The following is a 21,196-nucleotide window of genomic DNA, read 5'->3' as shown; positions in this document are numbered from 1 at the left end:
AATACAGGCACAAGAACGCTTCCTTGTAGCACTCCACACTGCGCACTGATGCCCAATCTGACACGGTTCCGTTAATACTGACACGTTATCGTCTACCTACTAGAAAATCTCTGATCCATTGGAGTACGTTTCCCTATATTCCCAAAGATTTCACTTTAAGCCACAGCCGCTCATGCGGAACACTGTCAAATGCTTTATGATTAGGGAAAATCGAGGTCCACTGCATCCACTGGCTCCCTTTCGTCCAGCAGGCGAGTCCAATCGTTCAATTTAGACAAGAGGTTAGTGGTGTCGGATCCACCGGCAATAAAGCCATGTTGACAGTCTGATAGGAGATGGTTAGCAGTCAAGTGATCGATAATTATAATCCTATCCCTCACAACAGATTTCATTACCTTACAAACAACACTTGTCAGACTGACTGGGCGATAGTTACTTTTGTCACCTTTTTTGAACAATGGTGATACATGAGCTTCTTTCCTATAGGTCTGCAAAGTTCCCCGTTCAAGGTTTTTTTGAAAGAATATTGTCAAAGAGCCGGCCAGGACGGTTGCTAATTCTTTGAGCAATCTAGGGAGAAAGCCGTCTGCTCCACATGACTTGTTGGGATTTAAAGCTGCCAGGCGCTCGAGAACCTCTACTTTGTGTATATCATAACCTGTTAACTTCGATCCGACGGGACGATCCTCAATATCTGGAATACTGTTCAAGTCCTCATCTGTGAACGCATTGCTAAAGAACTGATTAAGAACGTTAGCGTTGCCCTCGTCAGCGGATATTTTTCGTTGGTCTACTTTCAAATCAGAAATACCGTCGTTTGTCTTACACTTCGTACTAGCGTACGAAAGGACGGCTTTCGGGTTCTTTTATGCATTTTTGGCAATATATATATATTTTTTTCAAAGTTTTCACTGCGATGCGGCCGACTTTTTTAGCTATACAGTTGATTTCGAGGGGAGCGCAGCCGTGCACCACCAATTTCGTGCACCAATAAGCCCTGAATCGAACGCCTTGGATCTCTCCGGACCTACACCAATCAGCCGTGCACCACTCGGCTTTGTCCTCTTCCGGCCTTGACCACCACCTGCCGTGCACCACCAGGCCGTGGATCGAATATGACTTCCGGGCATTGTTAAATTACGTAATTTTACGTTCACCGCATCTGAGGTTAGGTTTCAGATAGCATAGTTCTGTTCCAAAATTTATCGTCCTTCGACAAGCTGCCTATATGATTTTCCAGAAGTGTTGAAGGCTACGTTCCGGAGGGCAGGAGTCATGATAGTCCATTACATCCAGGGCAGTGGTGGTCTTCGGTAGGCTTCCCTTCGACAAGTGGCCGTTCGACCGGGGGCTGGTGCGACGCACGGCCTAGATACGGACGGCTTGAAGTGTTGAAGGCTACGTTCCGGAAGGCAGGAATCATGATGGTCCATTACATCCAGGGCAGTGGTGGTCTTTGGCAGGCGACCCGATTTCGAGCTCTTGCATACAGGTTTTAATCAGCATCGCTGCGAGTTCGTAAATAACGCTTGTATGCTTCCTTCTTGGTCTTTAGCTGAGCTATAACTGCACTGTTCATCCACTGGGACTTTTTGACTCCTCCAAGCGTAATCTTAGGTAAATAGGCATCAACTGCAGACATAACCGTGTCTTTGAAATTTATGACCATGAATCAGTCACACTCATGTCCTTAATTGTCCAAAATATTCGCCGCATTAAAAGCAAGATAGTCTAACATAGTCGCCGTTTGCAAAGTTCAAACGTTCACGCTTCTGAAGCGTCTTTTCGGCATAACACTTAATACTGAAAAACAATGATTGGTGGTGGCTTTTGCCCAACGGAGCCCCGTGGTGAAACTCTAACATTGATTCTTCACTAGTAAACACTCGTTCTAGAATATTTGGGGTCTGTTTACCACTAAAATGAGTTGGCTTGGTTATGTTCTGGATTAAATTTAAAAATAAGTCTCGCACAGACTCCAAGAACAGGGATGCTGGGTGATTCCCTTCCCTTGGAAAGGATTCATATGCCCAGTCTATTTCTGGATGGTAAAAGTTACCAGAGATCAACGTATGCGACCTGCTGAAAGTCATGCTCGGTAAAAGTCCGTTTAGTACTTCATCATTATCAGAGGAATCGTTAGGTGATCTATAATTTAAAGGACCCCAATGAAAATTCTATCCTTTCCTTTTAGAGAAAGTTCGCACCGCACTGATTCTTAGTAATAAATTAGTAATATTGCAGTCAAGAAAGGACAAACTATTGTTACATAAAGTTCCATTATAAATGCAATAGAATTATGTTGCAATTTTGGATAATCTAATAAATGTTTAACATTAGTGGGAACGATGGATGCTTGAAAATAAAATTAGGTGTCAACGACGTATCTGTTATAGAATATTGTTTCAAACTCTAAGCAAGCAACCTTGTAAAAACGCATAAAAATATTCGCAAAAGTTGGGCCGCGGGGAAGACCCATGCCCATGCAACTTTTACAGGACAGATATAGACGGTTTGATGCAACTTGCATGTAGTGGTGCAACAATGTTCTGTATGGAGTATGGACTCAGAGCAAAAGCGTGGCACTGAACTGCGGACTCGCATAGCATTGCAGCCATGGTTCAACTATGGTGGAGACGGTAGATTCCTAATTATCTGAAATTGCACATTTACCTGCCAGGTTATTCGGTAAAATATAGAAATTTACAAATCCTCTGCAGTTTGTAATACGAGGGCACTTCTATACTTTCCTAAAATGAACATGCATAATCTGGGCCTTGATAACAGTAGCCGATGAACCTTTATTTTGAGAGAACAAAATTGGGATTTTGGACGTATCATTGCAACTCTTTCTAGATGTAAATTTTCTGATATAAGGTAAACCATCAAAAGATTACCAAAAGAAAAAAAAAGACTGCTTTGGCTTGAAAAAATTTTACTTAACCTAAATATTTCAACAAAAGCAAACTTCCCTTTCAATTGACGAAGTTTCATCGAAGAATCTATTCAGTTCTAGGAACGAATCTCCAACCGATGCTTCAGGATATAACATCCAAGTTAATGGAAATGTGGACGTCGCCAGCTACTTTTATTGCAGTCACTCGAACTGCAGAAATAAAATGCAAGTTGAATAGCTGCACTCGATTACATTTGATAGACTATTAGTTGACATTGCCAAAATTTTTTTGTTTTTTTCTTGCTGTAATTGCCATTCGACGCTGCCTGCAACAAAGAAACAAATCAAGTTTAGAAATTAAATTTAAATTTGCCAATTGCCGCCGAGTCTATCACAAATTGTTGCCAGTATAACTGAAAATCAAAGCATAACTGAGACTGATTGGAAAAAAACATTGCAAATAAATTCTCACCGGGAGGATGAGGCAGAAACTCGAAGCAAGTCTCGCCGTAGACGAAGGCACCAAACACTGGGGTAGTAGGGTACATCTTTCTGAACATCTTAACCTCATACGCAGGCCCGCACCACATTTGGTCCTCCTATGGACAAGCAATCACAGGTAAATTCCCACTGCGAGAAATGAGTGGCAAAAAAACTGCCTTCAGCGCCCATTTGTCTTCGTATGAACAATATCAGTAAGTTATCAGACATAATCAGTGTTATATTATGCCGGCAGCAGCAATTGCGCCAGTTTAACGCGAATGAGATTTAGCGCGTCATAAAATATACTCTAGCAGCAAAAGCATATGCCGAAATTGTGGACAGTTATTTGGGAACAAAAAATATTGCAATTAAAATGCGAGTAAATTACGAAACGAAGACTCGTAACATGGACAACACGAACTGAAAAGAATCAAACGCTAAATATTTATTAAGATTTACGATACTCAACGCACGATACGTCCAATGCAGGTGATGAAGAAGGCAACGCTGGTCTTGTTCGGATCATAGAACTTCAGGAACTGCAAATAACACGAATAAGCAACTGACAACAGTAATGCATCATACATTCCTGATATCTATCCATCACATGCAGACCTAGCAAGAAATTCTCCTCAGTTCAAATAATAACTTCATGGTAACATGCCTCGTTTTGATGAGATATGAGCGAGTTCAATGGCATAAGCAGAACGGGACTATACCGTCAAACTAACCCGACTTAGTAGTTTTTTTCGATGCATACACAAAAATTTATTAATATTTACCGAATCCACTTCAAGATTTAAATACAAAATTTCAATAAAAAAATCAATGTCATAGTGACTGTTCGAATTTATTCTACCTTGAAAATATAACTTAGAGTTTTGTTAGAGCCGATAACTCCTTACGTAAAGCAAGGCCTAAAATTTCCAAACAACCTGGCATTGATAATGTCAGCTACAGAATGGAATGATGATGCTGGGCTCAATAAGCTAAAATAAACAAAAAGAAGCCCAACCTCCTACGATTATATTCTCATGCTACATTTTTTCTAGACGCTTTCTTAAACTGAAATGACCATTAGCGTAGGGTGCGTGAGTGTAGGGTGCATAGCAATAACAGTGTTTGGTCTACATGCGTAGATACAATATTTTCAGTCAAACTTGCATGAAAAATCTCCTAAAAAATTGCATATTTTTAGGTGCATGAGCAGCACTCGTCACCTTAGACATGGCTTGACGTGTCATTTCCTCTTCCATCACCGACGTGGAGATGACAACGCTTGCTGCCGTCACGTTCTCACCACAAACCGCCATGCCAAGGATACCTGAACGAGCAAACATTATAACTTTAAATGACAACTGCACATGCAAAATGAAAAAAGTATAGATCTTTACACGAGCCTTTACTAGGTGCATGCGCGTCGGAAGAGATAGCAGTGCATTCTTGCAGCCTTTACACGATTATAACCATCATATCAGTTTTCACCATAGGCATCAATTTGAAAGAACCCTCAATATACCTACCTTACAGAATAAAATTCATAATAAGCAAATTTTACGGATGATAGCTTACCTTTCCCCGAGTGCCGCATGGCATAGAGATCCTGATGAGATTTTCCTCCCACCACAGCCACGTTGCCTTGCTCTCTGCTCAGTGAAATAAACGTGAGCAGAGCGCATGAAGCTATTTTGAAAAAAAAACTTCATTCTTTTGAAAAAAAACTTCATGCAAAAAAATTTGCATGAAGTGAAAACCGCCAAACATGATCACCTTTTGATAAGCTGCTGAACGTAAGGCACGGAGTTCACACTTGACTCTTCAAAGAACAACACGGCTCTGACCCGATCTTCCATTTGTAGGCAACCATCCCATGTTACAAAGTCTTCTCTTCCTACACCAAAAGCAAAAGATGCTTATCAAACGTTGCACCGAAGATGTTGTGAGCTTTAATCATGAAGCTCGCGCTGAACCCCAGCTAATCAAAAGAACTTTGTTTGATCTGTGTTGCCAGTGTTGGTGTTCCCAACATTCTGTAAGCGTATGTTCAACTTTTATAGTATAATTCTTTATTCTTTCTTTATTCATAGAGGAGCACACAAAAATACACATAACAAGACCATAAAAAAATTGAAGAAAAAAATACAAATTGCTTCCTTGTGAATGCCTATATAAGCTAAAAAGCTTCACAGGCGACATAGGCGAAATTACTCTCAATAGAACAATAACATAATGATTCAAGATAAGTCAATAGGGAACAGAAAGTGCCCAAAGTAAAAACATCCTTATAAACTAACCTTTAATAAAACTGATATGAGAACAAGCAGCTTGGCGACTAAAAATGAATATAACAAAGCCAATAACAACCTATACCTAAAAGACAGATACAACTAAGACGAAAAGTAAGTCAAAACTATGTTGACTTACACCATAATATTTATCAAAGATCTTATAAAGAAAGGCAATTAATAAAATCTTACATCATAATCGAAGTCAAATTAATACTGGGTAAGAATAAAATCGGGGAATTTGGTCTTTAAAATGAATTTAGAACAATCTATTTTAAACTCACAGACAATTCATTAAAATATTTTACATAATTAAAAACAGTACCGTTTCATTCAATTTCTAACCGAACCGGGGGTAAGTTGAAAAAATTTCTCAACTTCGAATTATTTTATAAATATTTGTGAACAATCCGTGACACCCTGGCACGGCGATAGGTGAACCGTTGAGTATTAATGTAATCATTAATAAAGTAGTTTTTGCGGGGTTTTCAGGTATGAATATTAAGCAGTTAGAAGCTCGTATTCAACTGAGTTTTATCAAAGGTCACTTACCAGTTGCTTCTTGGTCGTTTTCAAAGGACGAAAAGTGACACCAGGAAAGTTTGGGAAGCACATCATGGTTAATTGAGCATTCGGACTTAAGTAGTCATTTATAAAATGTGCAAAGCTCGGACCAACATTGTGCCTCAATATGTTACGGCAGAGAGCACAATTTAAGCCGGCCTTCTCCTGCTGAGCTCTCAGTTGCTCTTGCTGCAATGGTTGCACCAAACTCGTATTTAAATCAGAGTTAACTTCAGAATTTGAAGACTGTGGCTCCGATAAGCCTCCCAAGGCAGCAGATGTTTTGTCCAAAGACTGACTAATTCTTGCTGATCTTCGAAGCTTGATTGAAGGTGACGCACAACCATCAGGATCAGCAAGAGTACGCTTCATTCCATGTGATGTTCCAACTTCACTGTCAGCAACTTGACTATTATTAATAGTACAAGCATCTGTGTTGATCATTTTAGGGAGTAACGTAGTGTTCGAGGAAAAAGCCAAGTTTGGGCACTTGGGAGAATCACAAAACGATATATTTTGATTCACAGTTCGATAGTGTGCCATCACTTCTTCTGTATAAATGATGCCACCACCATCGCATAATACTTCTACAACAGGACAGTCTGGCGGCAGAAGTTTACAATATGACAGCATGTCTCCTGTGGGAAGGTTTACTATTAATATATATACATTCCATCATTACACTAAAAATATAAACTAATTTTCAGTTAAATTGATTCATTAAGGCTAAATATAAAAAATGAAATTTAAAGGGCATCACCAAATTTAGAATGTTGCAAAATTTGTTGCAGCCATTTGGCCCGAGATCATTTAGATTTATTTCTCCAAAGGTAATTGAAAAAGATGTCGGAGACTGATTTTCAGTCAGAATATACATGCAAGAACAATACTTGAGTTCCCCTTAGCCATTCATGATTAATATAAAACACATTTACAAAATTCCTGCTATAAAGAAAGTATCAGAAAATACTCATACCAGCATAAATCATAGCAACATTTTCCTACTATAGAATGAATTATAATCAATAATTCGAGTTCACAAAATTCACCAGCATGATGCTTTTGTTTGTCATGCAGCACCAGACAGAAGCCAGGGACTGATCTCCACTGCTGTGCCCACGACCACAGGTCAGTCTCCAGTCTGGTGAAATATGCCCCACGCTGCAAGTAAAGTCATCTGTAGTATTTCTTTCAACAGGAAACACACAGAGTGATAGATCACAGAAGCATCCCTAGAAACACACTGCATATTTGAGCAAGCGTTTCACTGCAAAGAACTTGGATTATATGAATGTTTAAAATATAAGTTTGATAAACTCCCACAGTCGAGTAGTTTGTTTTTGAAATTATTTTTTGATACATGTGACCATTTAGTTTATGCTACTGTCCAGATTTATGTGCTCACCACTGAACCAGGCAAAAGCAGAGCAGGACATCATAAAGTGTAATCTAAATTCGGCCAATTTCAAGTTAAAATTTGAAAAGAAATATATTTGCTGGAAATTTATGATAGTGTTATCACACTATCTATATAGTACTATAATATCATTTGAAATTTGACTTACATTCACTAGTAATTATGCTTCCTAATTTATAGTTTAACATTAGTGTGTGGAAAATATCTTTATGCAATTCAGCATTAATTTTACACATAAAATCAGTTTATTACATGGAATTGAAGTTTACTAATTATGGTGCAATGTTCATAATCAGGAAAATGTATAGAATAATTACCTTGCAACTGCGCGCATCAGAAGGCAAAGATATAAAATGAAAGTTTTTTCGTCGCTGAAGTTCTTTGAGGCCAACAGAACGCCATAAGCGGCATGTGCTCAGGAGGCGGCTCACTTGCACTGCTGACAACCCACTCAGGAGGGCCTGGAAAAAATATTTGGCATTAAATTTCCTCTAAAACTGGTAGTAAGGAAGCAAGTAGTTTGTTCATGCCTACTTGTTACACCAACAAATAAAATAGGACTTATGTTTTAACTTTTAGTTACAAATTTAGTAGCATAATAAAAGTTGAGTAAAAAACTAATCTAACACAAATAATTGAACTAAATAAAATAATGTCACCAGTTGTTTTAAATCATTTGTAAAAAACACACCCCTTTTCCAAGCAGGAAGTTAAACCACATCAAATAAAAGTAACATTATAGGTAGCAGAGAATTAACTAACATGCTGCATAAAAATATAAAACCAGGCAGGATTTCTTGGGGATGAGGTTTGAATTGAACAAGTGCAAATGTTAAATTAGATCCTAATTGAGATTTTCCTTTCATATTTAGCTGACATTTAGAAAATGATCAAGGAGCCAAGCTGAATATATATAGAATATATATACTACAATAACTGTAATTCCACTCTGCACGAAGCACATGCATGGGAATATAGATAGGCATATAACCCACCCGAGCAATTTCAGAGTTGGTGCTCATCAGAACCCCAAGTTTTGTTAAAAGAAATGGTTCATCAGATTCCTTTTCTGGCACTGAATCCATAGCAGCACTTGTAAACTTCTGTAGATCTTCCATTTTAATAATATCACAAAATAAAAATATCAAAATCAAACCTCAGGGCAGCACAAAAGAATTTCAATCAAATATGTTTTGCAACTAATAAATGAAGCATTTATTGGATATTAACTATTCATTTTGTCTCTGTGGCTGTTGGAAGAAGAGAATTGATTCATGCAGATAAATCTGTAAACTGATTATAAATAAACAGAAAGCATACATTACACATTAAAATTTTTTAATCCAAGCATTAGAAGAAATCAAAATGCTAAAGTTTAGCAAATACAGTAAAAATTATTCTTGCAAGACATATAATAAAAGTAAAGACCATTTACAAATAGAAAAGCATGTACAAAAATCTGGTGGAATTCAATTTAAAGTTATTAGTTATAATCTGCTTTTCTGGCTGGTCTCGAGCAAAATCTAAAGAAGAATCTGTGGCAAGAATATTCAGATTTCCTCTACCACTGTAACTGGATGGTACTCCTGCTTCACTGGCTTTTTGCCTAGCAGCTCTCAGAACTTAGAAGACATACTACCTGCAGCATCATTGCTCGGCCGCGGTCCTACTCTCCTCTGGGTCTGACATTGTGGTGTCTTGATGAGAGTGATCCCTGTACATGGTGCTCAGATGTTCTCCTGCTCAGCAGCGGTGGCACACTGACACTACACTCCTCCTTAGCTCGAAGATGTCAGAAGTGAGGTTTGATTCTTGGCCAGAACCTTGATTACCATTTACCACACTCCCAGCCAATTTATTGAAACTGGATGATCCATAGGGACTATACTGTTTATAAATTGTGAATTCCACCAATTTTTTGTTGATCACATATTAGTAAGCTAACTACATTATTTACCCAATTTTCTCAAGTTTGGGTTTGTCTACCTGCAGGTGTAATGTTTATGGTTAGCCATGGATGGCCGAGCCAGTTGTGAATCTATCTTTTGAACTTAAAATAAAGCTTGTTCAGATTCTGATAGTCAATCCTTTCTTATCTTCCTGAATTGTTGAATTAGTTATCATAAATTACTAAGGGCTGAAATTAACAGTATTCTTTTTTAGAGATTAAATTCAACATTTTTCTATAAAGCATACTCTTAAGGCATGCTCTTGGTCAAAAGAAAAAAAACTTTCTTACTTAAAGATGGATCACTATGAAACTTGGTGGTGCACATGTATAAAACAAAAATCTTTTACAACTTTTTGTTTCTGTAAATTTGTTGAGAAAAATGAAAGAAAATTTGAAATGAAGGAGATACAATTCATCATAGAATTCATCTCCTCCTAGGATTTTCAAGCTAAAACATAGAGATACATATCATTTGATGCATACCTATAGGCCATATCATAGATTCATTGTAGCTTTTTTCTAAATTCTTATTTTTGTGGGTTGGGGGGGAGGGATTTTTTGTCAGTTTTTTGGTTTATCCCCTCTCCCTCTCTTTGCAAAATATAATCTAAACTATGATGAAAAATAGAAAAAAGCTACAATCATTCTATAGATCTTTTCTTTATAAATCGAATGGTTTATCTCTCAATGCTGTAGCTTGAAAATCATAGGGGATAGGTTTTTAAGATTGAAAATTTAACTGAAATTTGTGATCATTGAAGGTACTATATGTTTTGCTTGTGCTTAGATGGCTGTGGTGAACAAACAAATGATTGCACAAACATGGCTTTGGGCTCTTTAGATGCGCAATTTCTGGACCAATAAAATGATGCTAGAAACCAGAAATGCCAAAATTTTCTATTTGTGACCAAAATGCTCCCCTTAAAGGCAAGAAAACAACCTTAATGACAAAATGAATAAATACCTGTGACTCAATTAATTTAAAATTTTATACATGATAATCATATTCAACTTTATTTGAATATAAGGCAGAAAATTATGGAAATATAATGCATTAATTACCGTATATTTGATTAAAAAATTCTTTCAAATGTACCGGTACTAAGCATTTTTGTATCAATCATGCTAAAAATTTTATTTCTACTACAGACATTCATGATCTGAAATTTCGTTGCTTGGTAACCAAATCCAATCTAGAATATTGTGGATGAGAATAGGCCATTGAGAAAGGTCATAGCTCATGAAGTTGAGAAAGGCCATAGCTCATAGCCTCATAGGCACAGGTGAATTTGGTCAGATTCTCAGGCCTTTTTTGTCTGATTCTCATGTGGCTGCTGCCCAATTTTTTAGTTTGATTTGCACTTCACAGGTAAAAAATTAGGCTTTTTTCTTAATTTTAATAAAAGAACTTTAACATGTGCTATAGGAATGGCTAATGGATTAAATAGAATGCAAATAGCACTGTAGCAGCAGGGGTATTTTTGTCTCATTTACCAGTTTCAGCAATTCAGTAAAAACTTTGATTTCTGGCATAAAGTTTCTCACTTCACAGCTTACATTGCAAGAGAATGGCTTTTTGCTCTGTGTAATTGAGTTGCCATTCCTTCTCTCATGAATTTCTCCCTAATCCCTTGTATTTTTCTCATTCCAGATCATCAATTAAATATAGCCTGTTCACAAATTGCTTGCTAGATTGTCTTCTCAATAGCTTGACAGACCACAATTGAATTATGATTCATAATTGATGCTAGTATTGTGTTTTCACCTGCTGTGATCATGAGGGCCGTGCGCTCCACAACAAGCAGGGCTTAGCAGGCCGGCAGGGTGCTTGTCCCGCTAGCAGCAGCAGCGTGCTTGTCCCGTAGACTCTTCTTCTTTAATCAAAGTTTCTGGGAGCCTCTGAAGACTAGTTCAATGTGGCCCCATGACAGGACAGTTTTAAAATTTAGGGAACTTTATTTTCAGCTAGGAATTTAGGTGTTCTGAAGAGTTGTCCAATGTTTCTCGAAGGCTGAATGACTACAGAATGGGGCCGCCAAAGTGGAGACCACACCGGGGTGGAGAGTCCCACGCCATGGCAGAGGGTCCCACTCCAGGGCAGAGAGTCCCACTCCAGGGCAGAGAGCCCCACACCAGGGCAGAGAGTCCCACTCCAGGGCAGAGAGTCCCACTCCAGGGCTCTGGGGGCACTAACCACTCACCTGGGGGCACTAACCACTCACCTGGGGGCACTAACCACTCACCTGGGGGCACTAACCACTCACCTGGGGGCACTACCCACTCACCTGGGGGCACCAACCACTCACCTGGGGGCACTAACCATGAACCCAGGGGTACTAACCACACATGGAGGCATCATAAAATCTTTGTAACAAAATTTGGTAGTAGATGTTGGGAGCATTTATAGGTGTTCAGAAGTTAAACTTCACTTTAGCTGGTCGTATCATGGCATCCGCCGGCTCAACGCCTCGGAGCGGGACAGCACGGCATTTTCAAAGTTCGAGAAAGATAGTTCAAGAAAGATGACGTAGCAGCCGGCCGAAGCCGGCTACTGTCACGGGAGCTCGGCACAAGGAACCTCTTGCCTCAACGGTTGGAACAGAACTCCCCGTCCCGTAGGGCGTAGACTCCTGCATTTTTTTTTATCCGCACAAGACAACAGGCTTACGAGTTCCTAGATGCAGAAGCGATGAAGCAGGTGTTTGTTGCTTTCGTGCGCCCGAATCTGGAGTTGGGAGATGTTGTGTGGTCACCAAGATTTGAAAAGGACAACAATTTAATAGAGAATGTTCAAAGACATGCAACAAGGATAATTCCAGGCTTGAAGGGCAAGTCCTATGAAGAAAGATTAAAGATTATGAAGCTTCCAAGCCTCAGTTATCGACGTCTGCGTGGGGACCTCATTAAAGTATACAAGTATAATCATGGTTTATACAAGGCCCCCGAAGGATTACTAGAATTTGAAACAAGAACCAACACCAGAGGCCATGGCTATAAACTAAAAAAAAACTACCTGCAACTTGTCCACGCGACAACATTTCTTCTCGCTTCGAACCACCGACATGTGGAACAGCCTCCCTGATTACATCGTTGGTACTCCGAGTATGAACGCGTTCAAGAACAGACTAGATAAAGCTATGGAAAAATATATATTCAGACTTGAAAGCCTAGCACCATATCGAACACGGTGGAAGTTTAGTAGCTATTTCAAACTATTGTCAGTCTTGAAAAGATCCGGTCAAATGCCGCGATTTTAGGTCTGTGAACAAGGCACAAAAAGTTCAAGAATCGGCGACAGGCCACATCAGGCCTACTCTTTAGCGCCGACATCACTATGTTATGTTAATACTGTTCAAGTTCTCATGTTGTTGTTGTTGTTGTTTGCCCTCCCCATCCCGCGACAAGTGCGGGACGGGGCCTACACCCATTCCTGTGGCCAGCCCAACCTCTCTCCCCAGCACGCCAGCAGCCCCGCCGCCTCGATGGGAGAGTCCCACAAAACCAGGGGCGACAAGGGCATGACCAGCTCCGAGCAGCCGAACAGGTGGCAGGTGTTGTGTTCATGTCTGAGACAGAGTGGACAAAGAGGGGACGGATGTGTGGCTGGATCTATCTTGTGTAGGTATTGGTGTAGTAGGGGGGACTTGTTTGTACAGAGTTGTGCTAGTGCTTGGCGTGTGTGCCTGGGTAATTGGGTTTCTGAAGCGTCTATGGCTGGTGCTGGTGCCGAAAGTACAGCATTGTTTGGTAGATTGTCTATGTAGTTAGTTGTGATTGTAGTGTGGATTTGTTTCTTGCATCTATTTAGTGTTTCTGTTGTGGCTTGATCTGGTTCTACGAGTATGTTAGTGGTATAGTTTCTGTTTGTGAAAACTGTTTGTTTCATAAGTCTGGGTGGGTTGTAAGGTTGAGTATGAGTGTGAAGTGGGTGGGTTGGTGCTTGAGCTTTTAGTCTGAGTTGGGATGCATGGAGTCTGAGGTGCTGGTCTATTGGAAGCGTTTTTGTTTCTGTGTGTCGGTGGCTTTGGTTAGTATCAGCTGTACAGCCTGTTGCAATGCGGAGTGCTGTGTTTTGGATTGTTTGTGTGAGTTTGTGCTAAGCTGGGGGACCAGATGGTGCTGCCGTATTCTATTATAGGTTGTGTTATGGTTTTGTAGGTGGTGAGTAGGACTTCTTTTTGTTTTCCCCAGTTTGTTGATGTGAGAGATTTTAGAATTTTTATTGTTTTGGTTGCCTTGTCATGTGTGTTATGGATGTGGGTATTGAAGTTTAGTTTTGGGTCGAATGTGATTCCTAGTATTTTTGGGTGTGTGATGGTGGGGACTGTGGTATTGTCTATGGTAAGGTTTAGTATTTTCCTGTATTCAGCGGGGTCAGGTGTGAAAAGTGTGGCTGTACTTTCGGATGCATTTAGTTGGAGGTTGTTTCTGATAGTCCAGTCGTGTATCTGTTGTAGGAATGGTTGTATGCGTTGCTCTGCAATTTTGTAATTGTGGTGTGATGAGAAGATGGTGATGTCGTCTGCATAGGTAATCATGTGTACATCTGTGGGCGGAGTGGGGAGGTCAGAGGTGTATATGTTGAATAGAGTGGGTGAAAGGATGCCCCCTTGTGGGACGCCTGTTTTGAAATTCTGCTGTTTGGAAGTGGTGTTATTGAAAAGTGTGTAGCCTTTTCTTCCTTTTATGTAATTGGATATGTATTTGGTTAATGTTGGTGGAATTTGAATATTTGAGAGTTTGTCTATTAACTTGTGTAGGTTTACTGTGTCAAATGCTTTGGACATGTCTAGTGCTATTGTGATGGTTCGTGAAGGTGGTTGTTTCTGATTGAATCTGCGGGTAATGTGTTGGGTAAGTGAGTGTAGGGCTGTAACTGTGGAGTGATTACCCTTGAAACCATGTTGGTGAGCTATTTGTGGAATGAGAGGTTGAATGATGTTGAGTATGATTTTTTCTAATGTTTTGGAGATTGGACTGAGGAGTGATATTGGTCTGTAAGAAGAGCCTATGGATGTGTCTTTGTTGGGTTTGGGTATGGGTATGATCTTGGCTAGTTTCCATGGGTGTGGGATGATGTTTTTGTTTATTGCTATGTTGTATATTTTGGTGAGGTATGATATTGCATTGGGTCCAAGGTGTTTTAGGTGCTGAATGTTAATGTTATCAGGGCCAGTGGATTTGTTGGTCTTACTATTTTTAATTGCAGAAATGGTCATATCTGTTGTGATAGTCATCTGATCTTTTCGTAAGTTTTTGATTTTTCTGTCTATTTTTCTGTAGTGAGGGGAGGTTTGGTGTTTTGTTATGTTTATGAATTGGTTGTTGAAGGATTTTGCTTTGTCTTTGGAAGTGTGTGCTGTTTTGTTTGGGAAACTAATGGATTTGTTTGGTTGAGTGGGAATGGTTTTGTTTGATAGTTGATGTATCGTTTTCCAAAGTATATGGCTATTGTGTTTGTTGTCCCAATGTTGCTCCAAGTGTTCTCTCCAGATGTTTGTTTTATGGTCTTGTATGGCTCTATCAATTTCTCTGTTTAACTGCTGTAGCTGCGGATCTGTGTGATTTGCAGTTCTGATTTGATTTCTTTGAGTTATGAGAGCTCTAATGTCGTCTGGAAGAAGTGGTTGATTTGTTTTTATTTTGCCTTTGGGAATGTTGTGTTTGTCCGCTTGGATTATGATGTTTGTGAGGGTTTTGTTTGCGACGTGTATGTCAGTTGGGTCTGCTACGTTTTCAAGTGCCGATTCTATTTCAGTTGAGAAGGAGGCCCAGTCAGCTTTGTGGTAGTTAGTGTATGTTTTTGTTTGGTGTTGTAGTCGGAAGTTTGTTTTTGTTCTATAGTCTAGTAGTATAGGCAGGTGGTCTGATGAAAGTTCTGTCAGTGTAGTCCAGGTAATGTTGTTTGCTATAGACCTATAGTGTCCGAGGCTGTGGAGATGTCGGGAGAGGTAGGTTGTTGATTGTTTGTGGTGGGTAGACGAGTAGGTGAGTTTTGGTTGAGGATGATGTGGTTTGAGTTCTGTATGATGTCTTCTATTAGTATGCCAGGATGCCTCTGTGGTCGTTGTAAGGTGAGTGCCAGGAGTTGTGGTGGGCGTTAATGTCTCCTGTGATGATTGTGTTTGGTTTATTGGTGATGTGGAATAAGCATTCGGTGATGAGTACAACTACACAACTATTTGGTTGTGTAGTGGGTGATTGGTGTCTCTGGGAGGGATGTATAGGTTGGCTAGGTATGTAAATTGACTTGTTATTTGATAAGTGGACTTGAGAAATTTGGAGTTCTGTAGCAGCTTGGTTTATGTTAGGTGGAATTTGAATGGTTCAAGTTCTCATCTGTTAACACATTGCTGAAGAACAGATTAAGAACATTAGCGTTGCCCTCGTCAGAGGATATCTTTCGTTAGTCTACTTTCAAATCAGAAATGCCGCCGTTTCTTACACTTCGAACTAGCGTACAAAAGGACGGCTTTCGGGTTCTTTTTTGTATTTTTTAAGTTTTACACTGCGGCTTGGTTTTTGGTCTTTAGCTGAGCTAAAACAGCACTTCATCCACTGTGACTTTTTGACTCCTCCAAGCGTAATCTTACATACACAGCCATCCTAGTATGGAATATATCTACTTGGCGAGCCGCGGCTGAATTTTTCGAGCCATGGTTTTATGGATTTGCCAGCCGTGATTCCATTGCTGGAGAGGTAAGCATCTTCTGGGAGTTGGCATCAGATGGTCTAATCAGGAGCACACAATCATCATTTCTGGATTTTTCTATTCCAGCCATCTGAAGTTGAAAATTTTATGAAATGACATGTTTGCGAAGTGCAAACCGCGATTTTTTAATCAAACAAAAATTTATGATATTCGAGCCGCGAGATTTCATACCTACTGAAATTATATGATATTAGAGCCGCGATATTTCAGACAAAAATAGGACTTTTCCAGACTAGCAGCCATCAACTGCAGACATAACCGTGTCGATGAAATATGACCATGAATCAGCCACATTCATGTCCTTAATAGTCAGAGCAAGAGAGTAACATAGTCGCCTTTTGGCAAAGATCAAACGTTCACGTTTCCGAAGCGTCTTTTCTGCACAACACTTAATACTGAAAAACAATGATTGGTGGTGGCTTTTGCCCAACGGAGCCTCGTGGTGCAACTCTAACATTGATTCTTCACTAGTATTAGTAAACACTAGTTCTACCTAGAATATTTGGGGTCTGTTTACCATTAAAATGAGTTGGCTTGGTGATGTTCTGGATTAAAAATAATTCTCGCACAGACTCCAATAACAGGGATGCTGAGTGATTCCCATCTCTTGGAGAGGATGCATTTACCCAGTCTATTTCTGAATGGTAAAAAGTTACCAACGATCAACGTATGCGACCTAGTGAAGGTCATGTTCGGTAAGTCTGTTTAGTACAGGCCATGGGCCTATTTCTTCAACGCCGACATTTCTATTCTATTATCAGAGGAACTGTTAGGTGATCTATAAAATTTAGAGAAAGTGAGCACCACACTGATTCTTAGTGAAAAATTTAGTAACATTGCAGTCGAGAGAGGACAAACTATTGTTACATTAAAGTTCCATCGTAAATTTAATATAATTATGTTGCAATTTTGGGTAATCTAATGAATGTTTAACATGAGTGCGAACGATAGATGCTTGAAAATAAAATTAGGCGTCATCGACGTATCTGTTACAGAATATTGGCTCAAATTCTAGAGGACAATTGGTCAGCCAAGCAACCACGTGAAAACTCATAAAAAAATATTCGCAAAAGTTGGGCCGCGGGGAAGACCCATGCCCATGCAACTTTTACAGGACAGATATAGACGGTTTGATGAAACTAGCATGTAGTGGTGCAACAATGTTCTGTATGGACTCAGAGCATAAGCGTGGCACTGAACTGCGGACTCGCATAGCATTGCAGCCATGGTTCAACTGATTGGTGGAGACGGCAGATTCCCAATTATCTGAAATTGCAAATTTGCCTGCCACGTTATTCAGTAAAAAGTAGAATTTACAAATCCTCTGCAGTTTGTAATATGAGGGGTTGAGGGCACTTCTATACTTTCCTAAAATTAACATTTATAATCTGGGCCCTAATAACAGTAGCCGATGAACCCATATTTTGAGAGAACAAGATTGGGATTTTGGACGTATCATTGCAACTCTTTCAAGATGTAAATTTTCTAATATAAGGTAAAACAGTAAAACCACCAAAAGATTACCAAAAGAAAAAAAAAGACTGATTGGGCTTGAAAAAATTTTACTTAACCTAAATATTTAAACAAAAGCAAACTTCCCTTTCAATTGACAAAATTTCATAGAAGAATCTGTTCAGTTCTAGGAACAAATCTGAATCCGGTGCTTCAGTACAAAACATCAAACTTAATGGAAATGTGGACGTTGACAGCTACTTTTATTGCAGTCACTCGAACTGCAGAAATAAAATGCAAGTTGAATAGCTGAACTCGATTACATTTGACAGACTATTAGTTGACATTGCCAACATTTTTTTGTTTTTTTCTTGCTGTAATTGCCATTCGACGCTGCCTGCAACAAAGAAACAAATCAAGTTTAGAAATTAAATTTAAATTTTCCAATTGCCGCGAGTATATCACAAATTGTTGCCAGTATAACTGAAAATCAAGCATAAATGAGACTGATTGGAAAAAACATTGCAAATAAATTCTCACCGGGAGGATGAGGCAGAAACTCGAAACAAGTCTCGCCGTAGACGAAGGCCCCAAACACTGGGGTAGTAGGGTACATCTTTCTGAACATCTTAACCTCATACGCAGGCCCGCAATGATTTTGATCCGCCTATGGGCAAGCAATCACAAGTAAATTATGACTGCGAGAAATGACTGGCAAAAAATAGCCTTCAACACCATTTGCCTTCGTATGTGCAGTATCAGTAAATTATCAGACACAATCAGTGTTATGTTATGCCGGCAGCAGCAACTGCGTCAGTATTACTCAAATGCAATTTAGCGCAGGAGAAAAAATACTCTGGCAGCAAAAGCATATGCCGAAATTGTGAACACTTATTTGGGAACAAAATATATTGCAATTAAAAGCGCGTGAATTACGAAACGAAGACTCGGAATATGGACAGCATCAATTGAAAAGAATCAATCGCTGAATATTTAATAAGATCTACGATACTAAACGCACTGACTCCAAAACTTTTCACATACTCGAGGTGATAAGATTAACCAGTGCAATATTAACGACCAATTTCGTGAGAGTAGGTAATAGAGAGCAGGCAATCAGTTCATACAATGATGGTATAAATATTATCAAGATAAATAACTTTTTCGCTTACCTCATCATCTTCTTCAACATAAGGTCGTCCAATGCAGGTGATGAAGAAGGCAACGCTGGTCTTGTTCGGATCATAGAACTTCAGGAACTGCAAATAACACGAATAAGCAACTGACAACAGTAATGCATCATACATTCCTGATATCTATCCATCACATGCAGACCTAGCAAGACATTCTCCTCAGTTCAAATAATAACTTCATGGTACCATGACTCGTTTTGATGAGATATGAGCGAGTTCAATGGCGTAAGCAGAACGGGACTATATATACCGTCAAACTAACCTGGCTTAGTAGTTTTTCTCGACGCATAAACAAAAATTTATTAATATTTACCGAATCCACTTCAAGATTTAAATACAAAATTTCAATAAAAAATCACTGTCATAGTGACTGTTCCAATTTATTCTACCTTGAAAATATAACTTAGAGTTTTGTTAGAGCCGATAACTCCTTACGTAAAGCAAGGCCTAAAATTTCCAAACAACCTGGCATTGATAATGTCAGCTACAGCATGGAATGCTGATGCTAGGCTCAATAAGTTAAAATAAACAAAAAGAAGCCCAACCTCCTACGATTATATTCTCATGCTACATTGTTTCTAGACGCTTTCTTAAACTGAAATGACCATTAGCGTAGGGCGCGTGAGTAGTCGCATAGCAATAACTGTGTTTGTTCTACATGCCTAGATCCTATATTTTCAGTCAAACTTGCATGAAAAATGTCTTAAGAAAATATCACATTCTTAAGAGCATGAGCAGCATTCGTCACCTTAGACATGGCATGACGTGTCACATCCTCTTCCTCCACCGCCCAGGAGATGGCAACGCTTGCTGCCGTCACGTTCTCGCCACAAACTGCCATGCCAAGGATACCTGAACGAGCAAACATTATAACTTTAAATGACAACTGCACATGCAAAATGAAAAAAGTATAGATCTTTACACGAGCCTTTACTAGGTGCATGCGCGTCGGAAGAGATAGCAGTGCATTCTTGCAGCCTTTACACGATTATAACCATCATATCAGTTTTCACCATAGGCATCAATTTGAAAGAACCCTCAATATACCTACCTTACAGAATAAAATTCATAATAAGCAAATTTTACGGATGATAGCTTACCTTTCCCCGAGTGCCGCATGGCATAGAAATACTGATGAGATTTTCCTCCCACCACAGCCACGTTGCCTTGCTCTCTGCTCAGTGAAATAAACGTGAGCAGAGCGCATGAAGCTATTTTGAAAAAAAAACTTCATTCTTTTGAAAAAAAACTTCATGCAAAAAAATTTGCATGAAGTGAAAACCGCCAAACATGATCACCTTTTGATAAGCTGCTGAACGTAAGGCACGGAGTTCACACTTGACTCTTCAAAGAACAACACGGCTCTGACCCGATCTTCCATTTGTAGGCAACCATCCCATGTTACAAAGTCTTCTAAATCTAAAGAAGAATCTGTGGCAAGAATATTCAGATTTCCTCTACCACTGTAACTGGATGGTACTCCTGCTTCACTGGCTTTTTGCCTAGCAGCTCTCAGAACTTAGAAGACATACTACCTGCAGCATCATTGCTCGGCCGCGGTCCTACTCTCCTCTGGGTCTGACATTATGGTGTCTTGATGAGAGTGATCCCTGTACATGGTGCTCAGATGTTCTCCTGCTCAGCAGCGGTGGCACACTGACACTACACTCCTCCTTAGCTCGAAGATGTCAGAAGTGAGGTTTGATTCTTGGCCAGAACCTTGATTACCATTTACCACACTCCCAGCCAATTTATTGAAACTGGATGATCCATAGGGACTATACCGTTTATAAATTGTGACTTCCATCGATTTTTTGTTGATCACATATTAGTAAGCTAACTACATTATTTACCCAATTTTCTCAAGTTTGGGTTTGTCTACCTGCAGGTGTAATGTTTATGGTTAGCCATGGATGGCCGAGCCAGTTGTGAATCTATCTTATGAACTTAAAATAAAGCTTGTTCAGATTCTGATAGTCAATCCTTTATCTTCCTGAATTGTTTAATTAGTTATCATAAATTACTAAGGGCGGAAATTTGCAGTCTTCATTATTAGAGATTAAGTTCAACATTTTTGTATAAAGCATACTCTAAAGGTGAGCATCTTGGTAAAACAAATAACGTTCTTACTTACGGATGGATCACTTTGAAACTTGGTGGTGCACATGTATAAAACAGAAATCTTTTATGATTTTTTGTTTCTGTAAATTTTTTCAGAAAAATGAAAGAAAATGTGAAATGAA

General features: G+C 39.3%; 3 protein-coding genes across 3 annotated transcripts; all 3 read right to left on the bottom strand.

Moving 5' to 3' along the window:
- Positions 1–2,918: 2,918 nt before the first annotated feature.
- Positions 2,919–5,260, bottom strand: LOC108678951 (F-box only protein 22-like). The gene is made up of 6 exons (XM_018167448.2): positions 5,150–5,260; positions 4,952–5,025; positions 4,600–4,703; positions 3,853–3,918; positions 3,369–3,495; positions 2,919–3,222 (listed from the first exon to the last, which is right to left on the bottom strand). Exons 1-6 carry the CDS (start codon positions 5,230–5,232, stop codon positions 3,098–3,100), a joined length of 579 nt encoding a protein of 192 aa, XP_018022937.1. The 5' UTR covers positions 5,233–5,260; the 3' UTR covers positions 2,919–3,097.
- Positions 5,261–6,186: 926 nt separating this feature from the next.
- Positions 6,187–8,926, bottom strand: LOC108678949. Its single transcript, XM_018167447.2, has 4 exons — positions 8,641–8,926; positions 7,963–8,106; positions 7,278–7,389; positions 6,187–6,866 (listed from the first exon to the last, which is right to left on the bottom strand). The coding sequence occupies exons 1-4, from the start codon at positions 8,761–8,763 to the stop codon at positions 6,202–6,204; spliced, it is 1,044 nt and encodes a 347-aa protein (XP_018022936.1). The 5' UTR covers positions 8,764–8,926; the 3' UTR covers positions 6,187–6,201.
- Positions 8,927–17,886: 8,960 nt separating this feature from the next.
- On the bottom strand, positions 17,887–20,362 carry LOC108678948 (F-box only protein 22-like). The gene is made up of 6 exons (XM_018167446.2): positions 20,252–20,362; positions 20,054–20,127; positions 19,702–19,805; positions 18,933–19,019; positions 18,301–18,427; positions 17,887–18,157 (listed from the first exon to the last, which is right to left on the bottom strand). Exons 1-6 carry the CDS (start codon positions 20,332–20,334, stop codon positions 18,033–18,035), a joined length of 600 nt encoding a protein of 199 aa, XP_018022935.1. The 5' UTR covers positions 20,335–20,362; the 3' UTR covers positions 17,887–18,032.
- Positions 20,363–21,196: the final 834 nt, after the last annotated feature.

The sequence above is a fragment of the Hyalella azteca genome, unplaced genomic scaffold (assembly GCF_000764305.2).
Source record: "Hyalella azteca isolate HAZT.00-mixed unplaced genomic scaffold, Hazt_2.0.2 contig16235, whole genome shotgun sequence".
In the NCBI taxonomy this organism is placed as follows: Eukaryota; Metazoa; Arthropoda; class Malacostraca; order Amphipoda; family Hyalellidae; genus Hyalella; species Hyalella azteca.
Note: the sequence above shows the minus strand (reverse complement) of the source record. Positions and strands in the feature narration are given on the sequence as shown.

Coding starts and splice junctions, on each gene's coding strand:
- LOC108678951 (XM_018167448.2), bottom strand. CDS start 5,232: ATGGAAGATCGGGTCAGAGCCGTGTTGTTCTTTGAAGAGTCAAGTGTG. Junction 5,026..5,149: donor GTTCAGCAGCTTATCAAAAG/GTGATCATGTTT, acceptor TTCACTGAGCAG/AGAGCAAGGCAACGTGGCTG. Junction 4,704..4,951: donor CATGCGGCACTCGGGGAAAG/GTAAGCTATCAT, acceptor TTGCTCGTTCAG/GTATCCTTGGCATGGCGGTT.
- LOC108678949 (XM_018167447.2), bottom strand. CDS start 8,763: ATGGAAGATCTACAGAAGTTTACAAGTGCTGCTATGGATTCAGTGCCA. Junction 8,107..8,640: donor CCAACTCTGAAATTGCTCGG/GTGGGTTATATG, acceptor TATTTTTTCCAG/GCCCTCCTGAGTGGGTTGTC. Junction 6,867..7,277: donor CAAACAAAAGCATCATGCTG/GTGAATTTTGTG, acceptor ACCTTCCCACAG/GAGACATGCTGTCATATTGT.
- LOC108678948 (XM_018167446.2), bottom strand. CDS start 20,334: ATGGAAGATCGGGTCAGAGCCGTGTTGTTCTTTGAAGAGTCAAGTGTG. Junction 19,806..20,053: donor CATGCGGCACTCGGGGAAAG/GTAAGCTATCAT, acceptor TTGCTCGTTCAG/GTATCCTTGGCATGGCAGTT. Junction 18,428..18,932: donor ATGTTGAAGAAGATGATGAG/GTAAGCGAAAAA, acceptor GCTTGCCCATAG/GCGGATCAAAATCATTGCGG.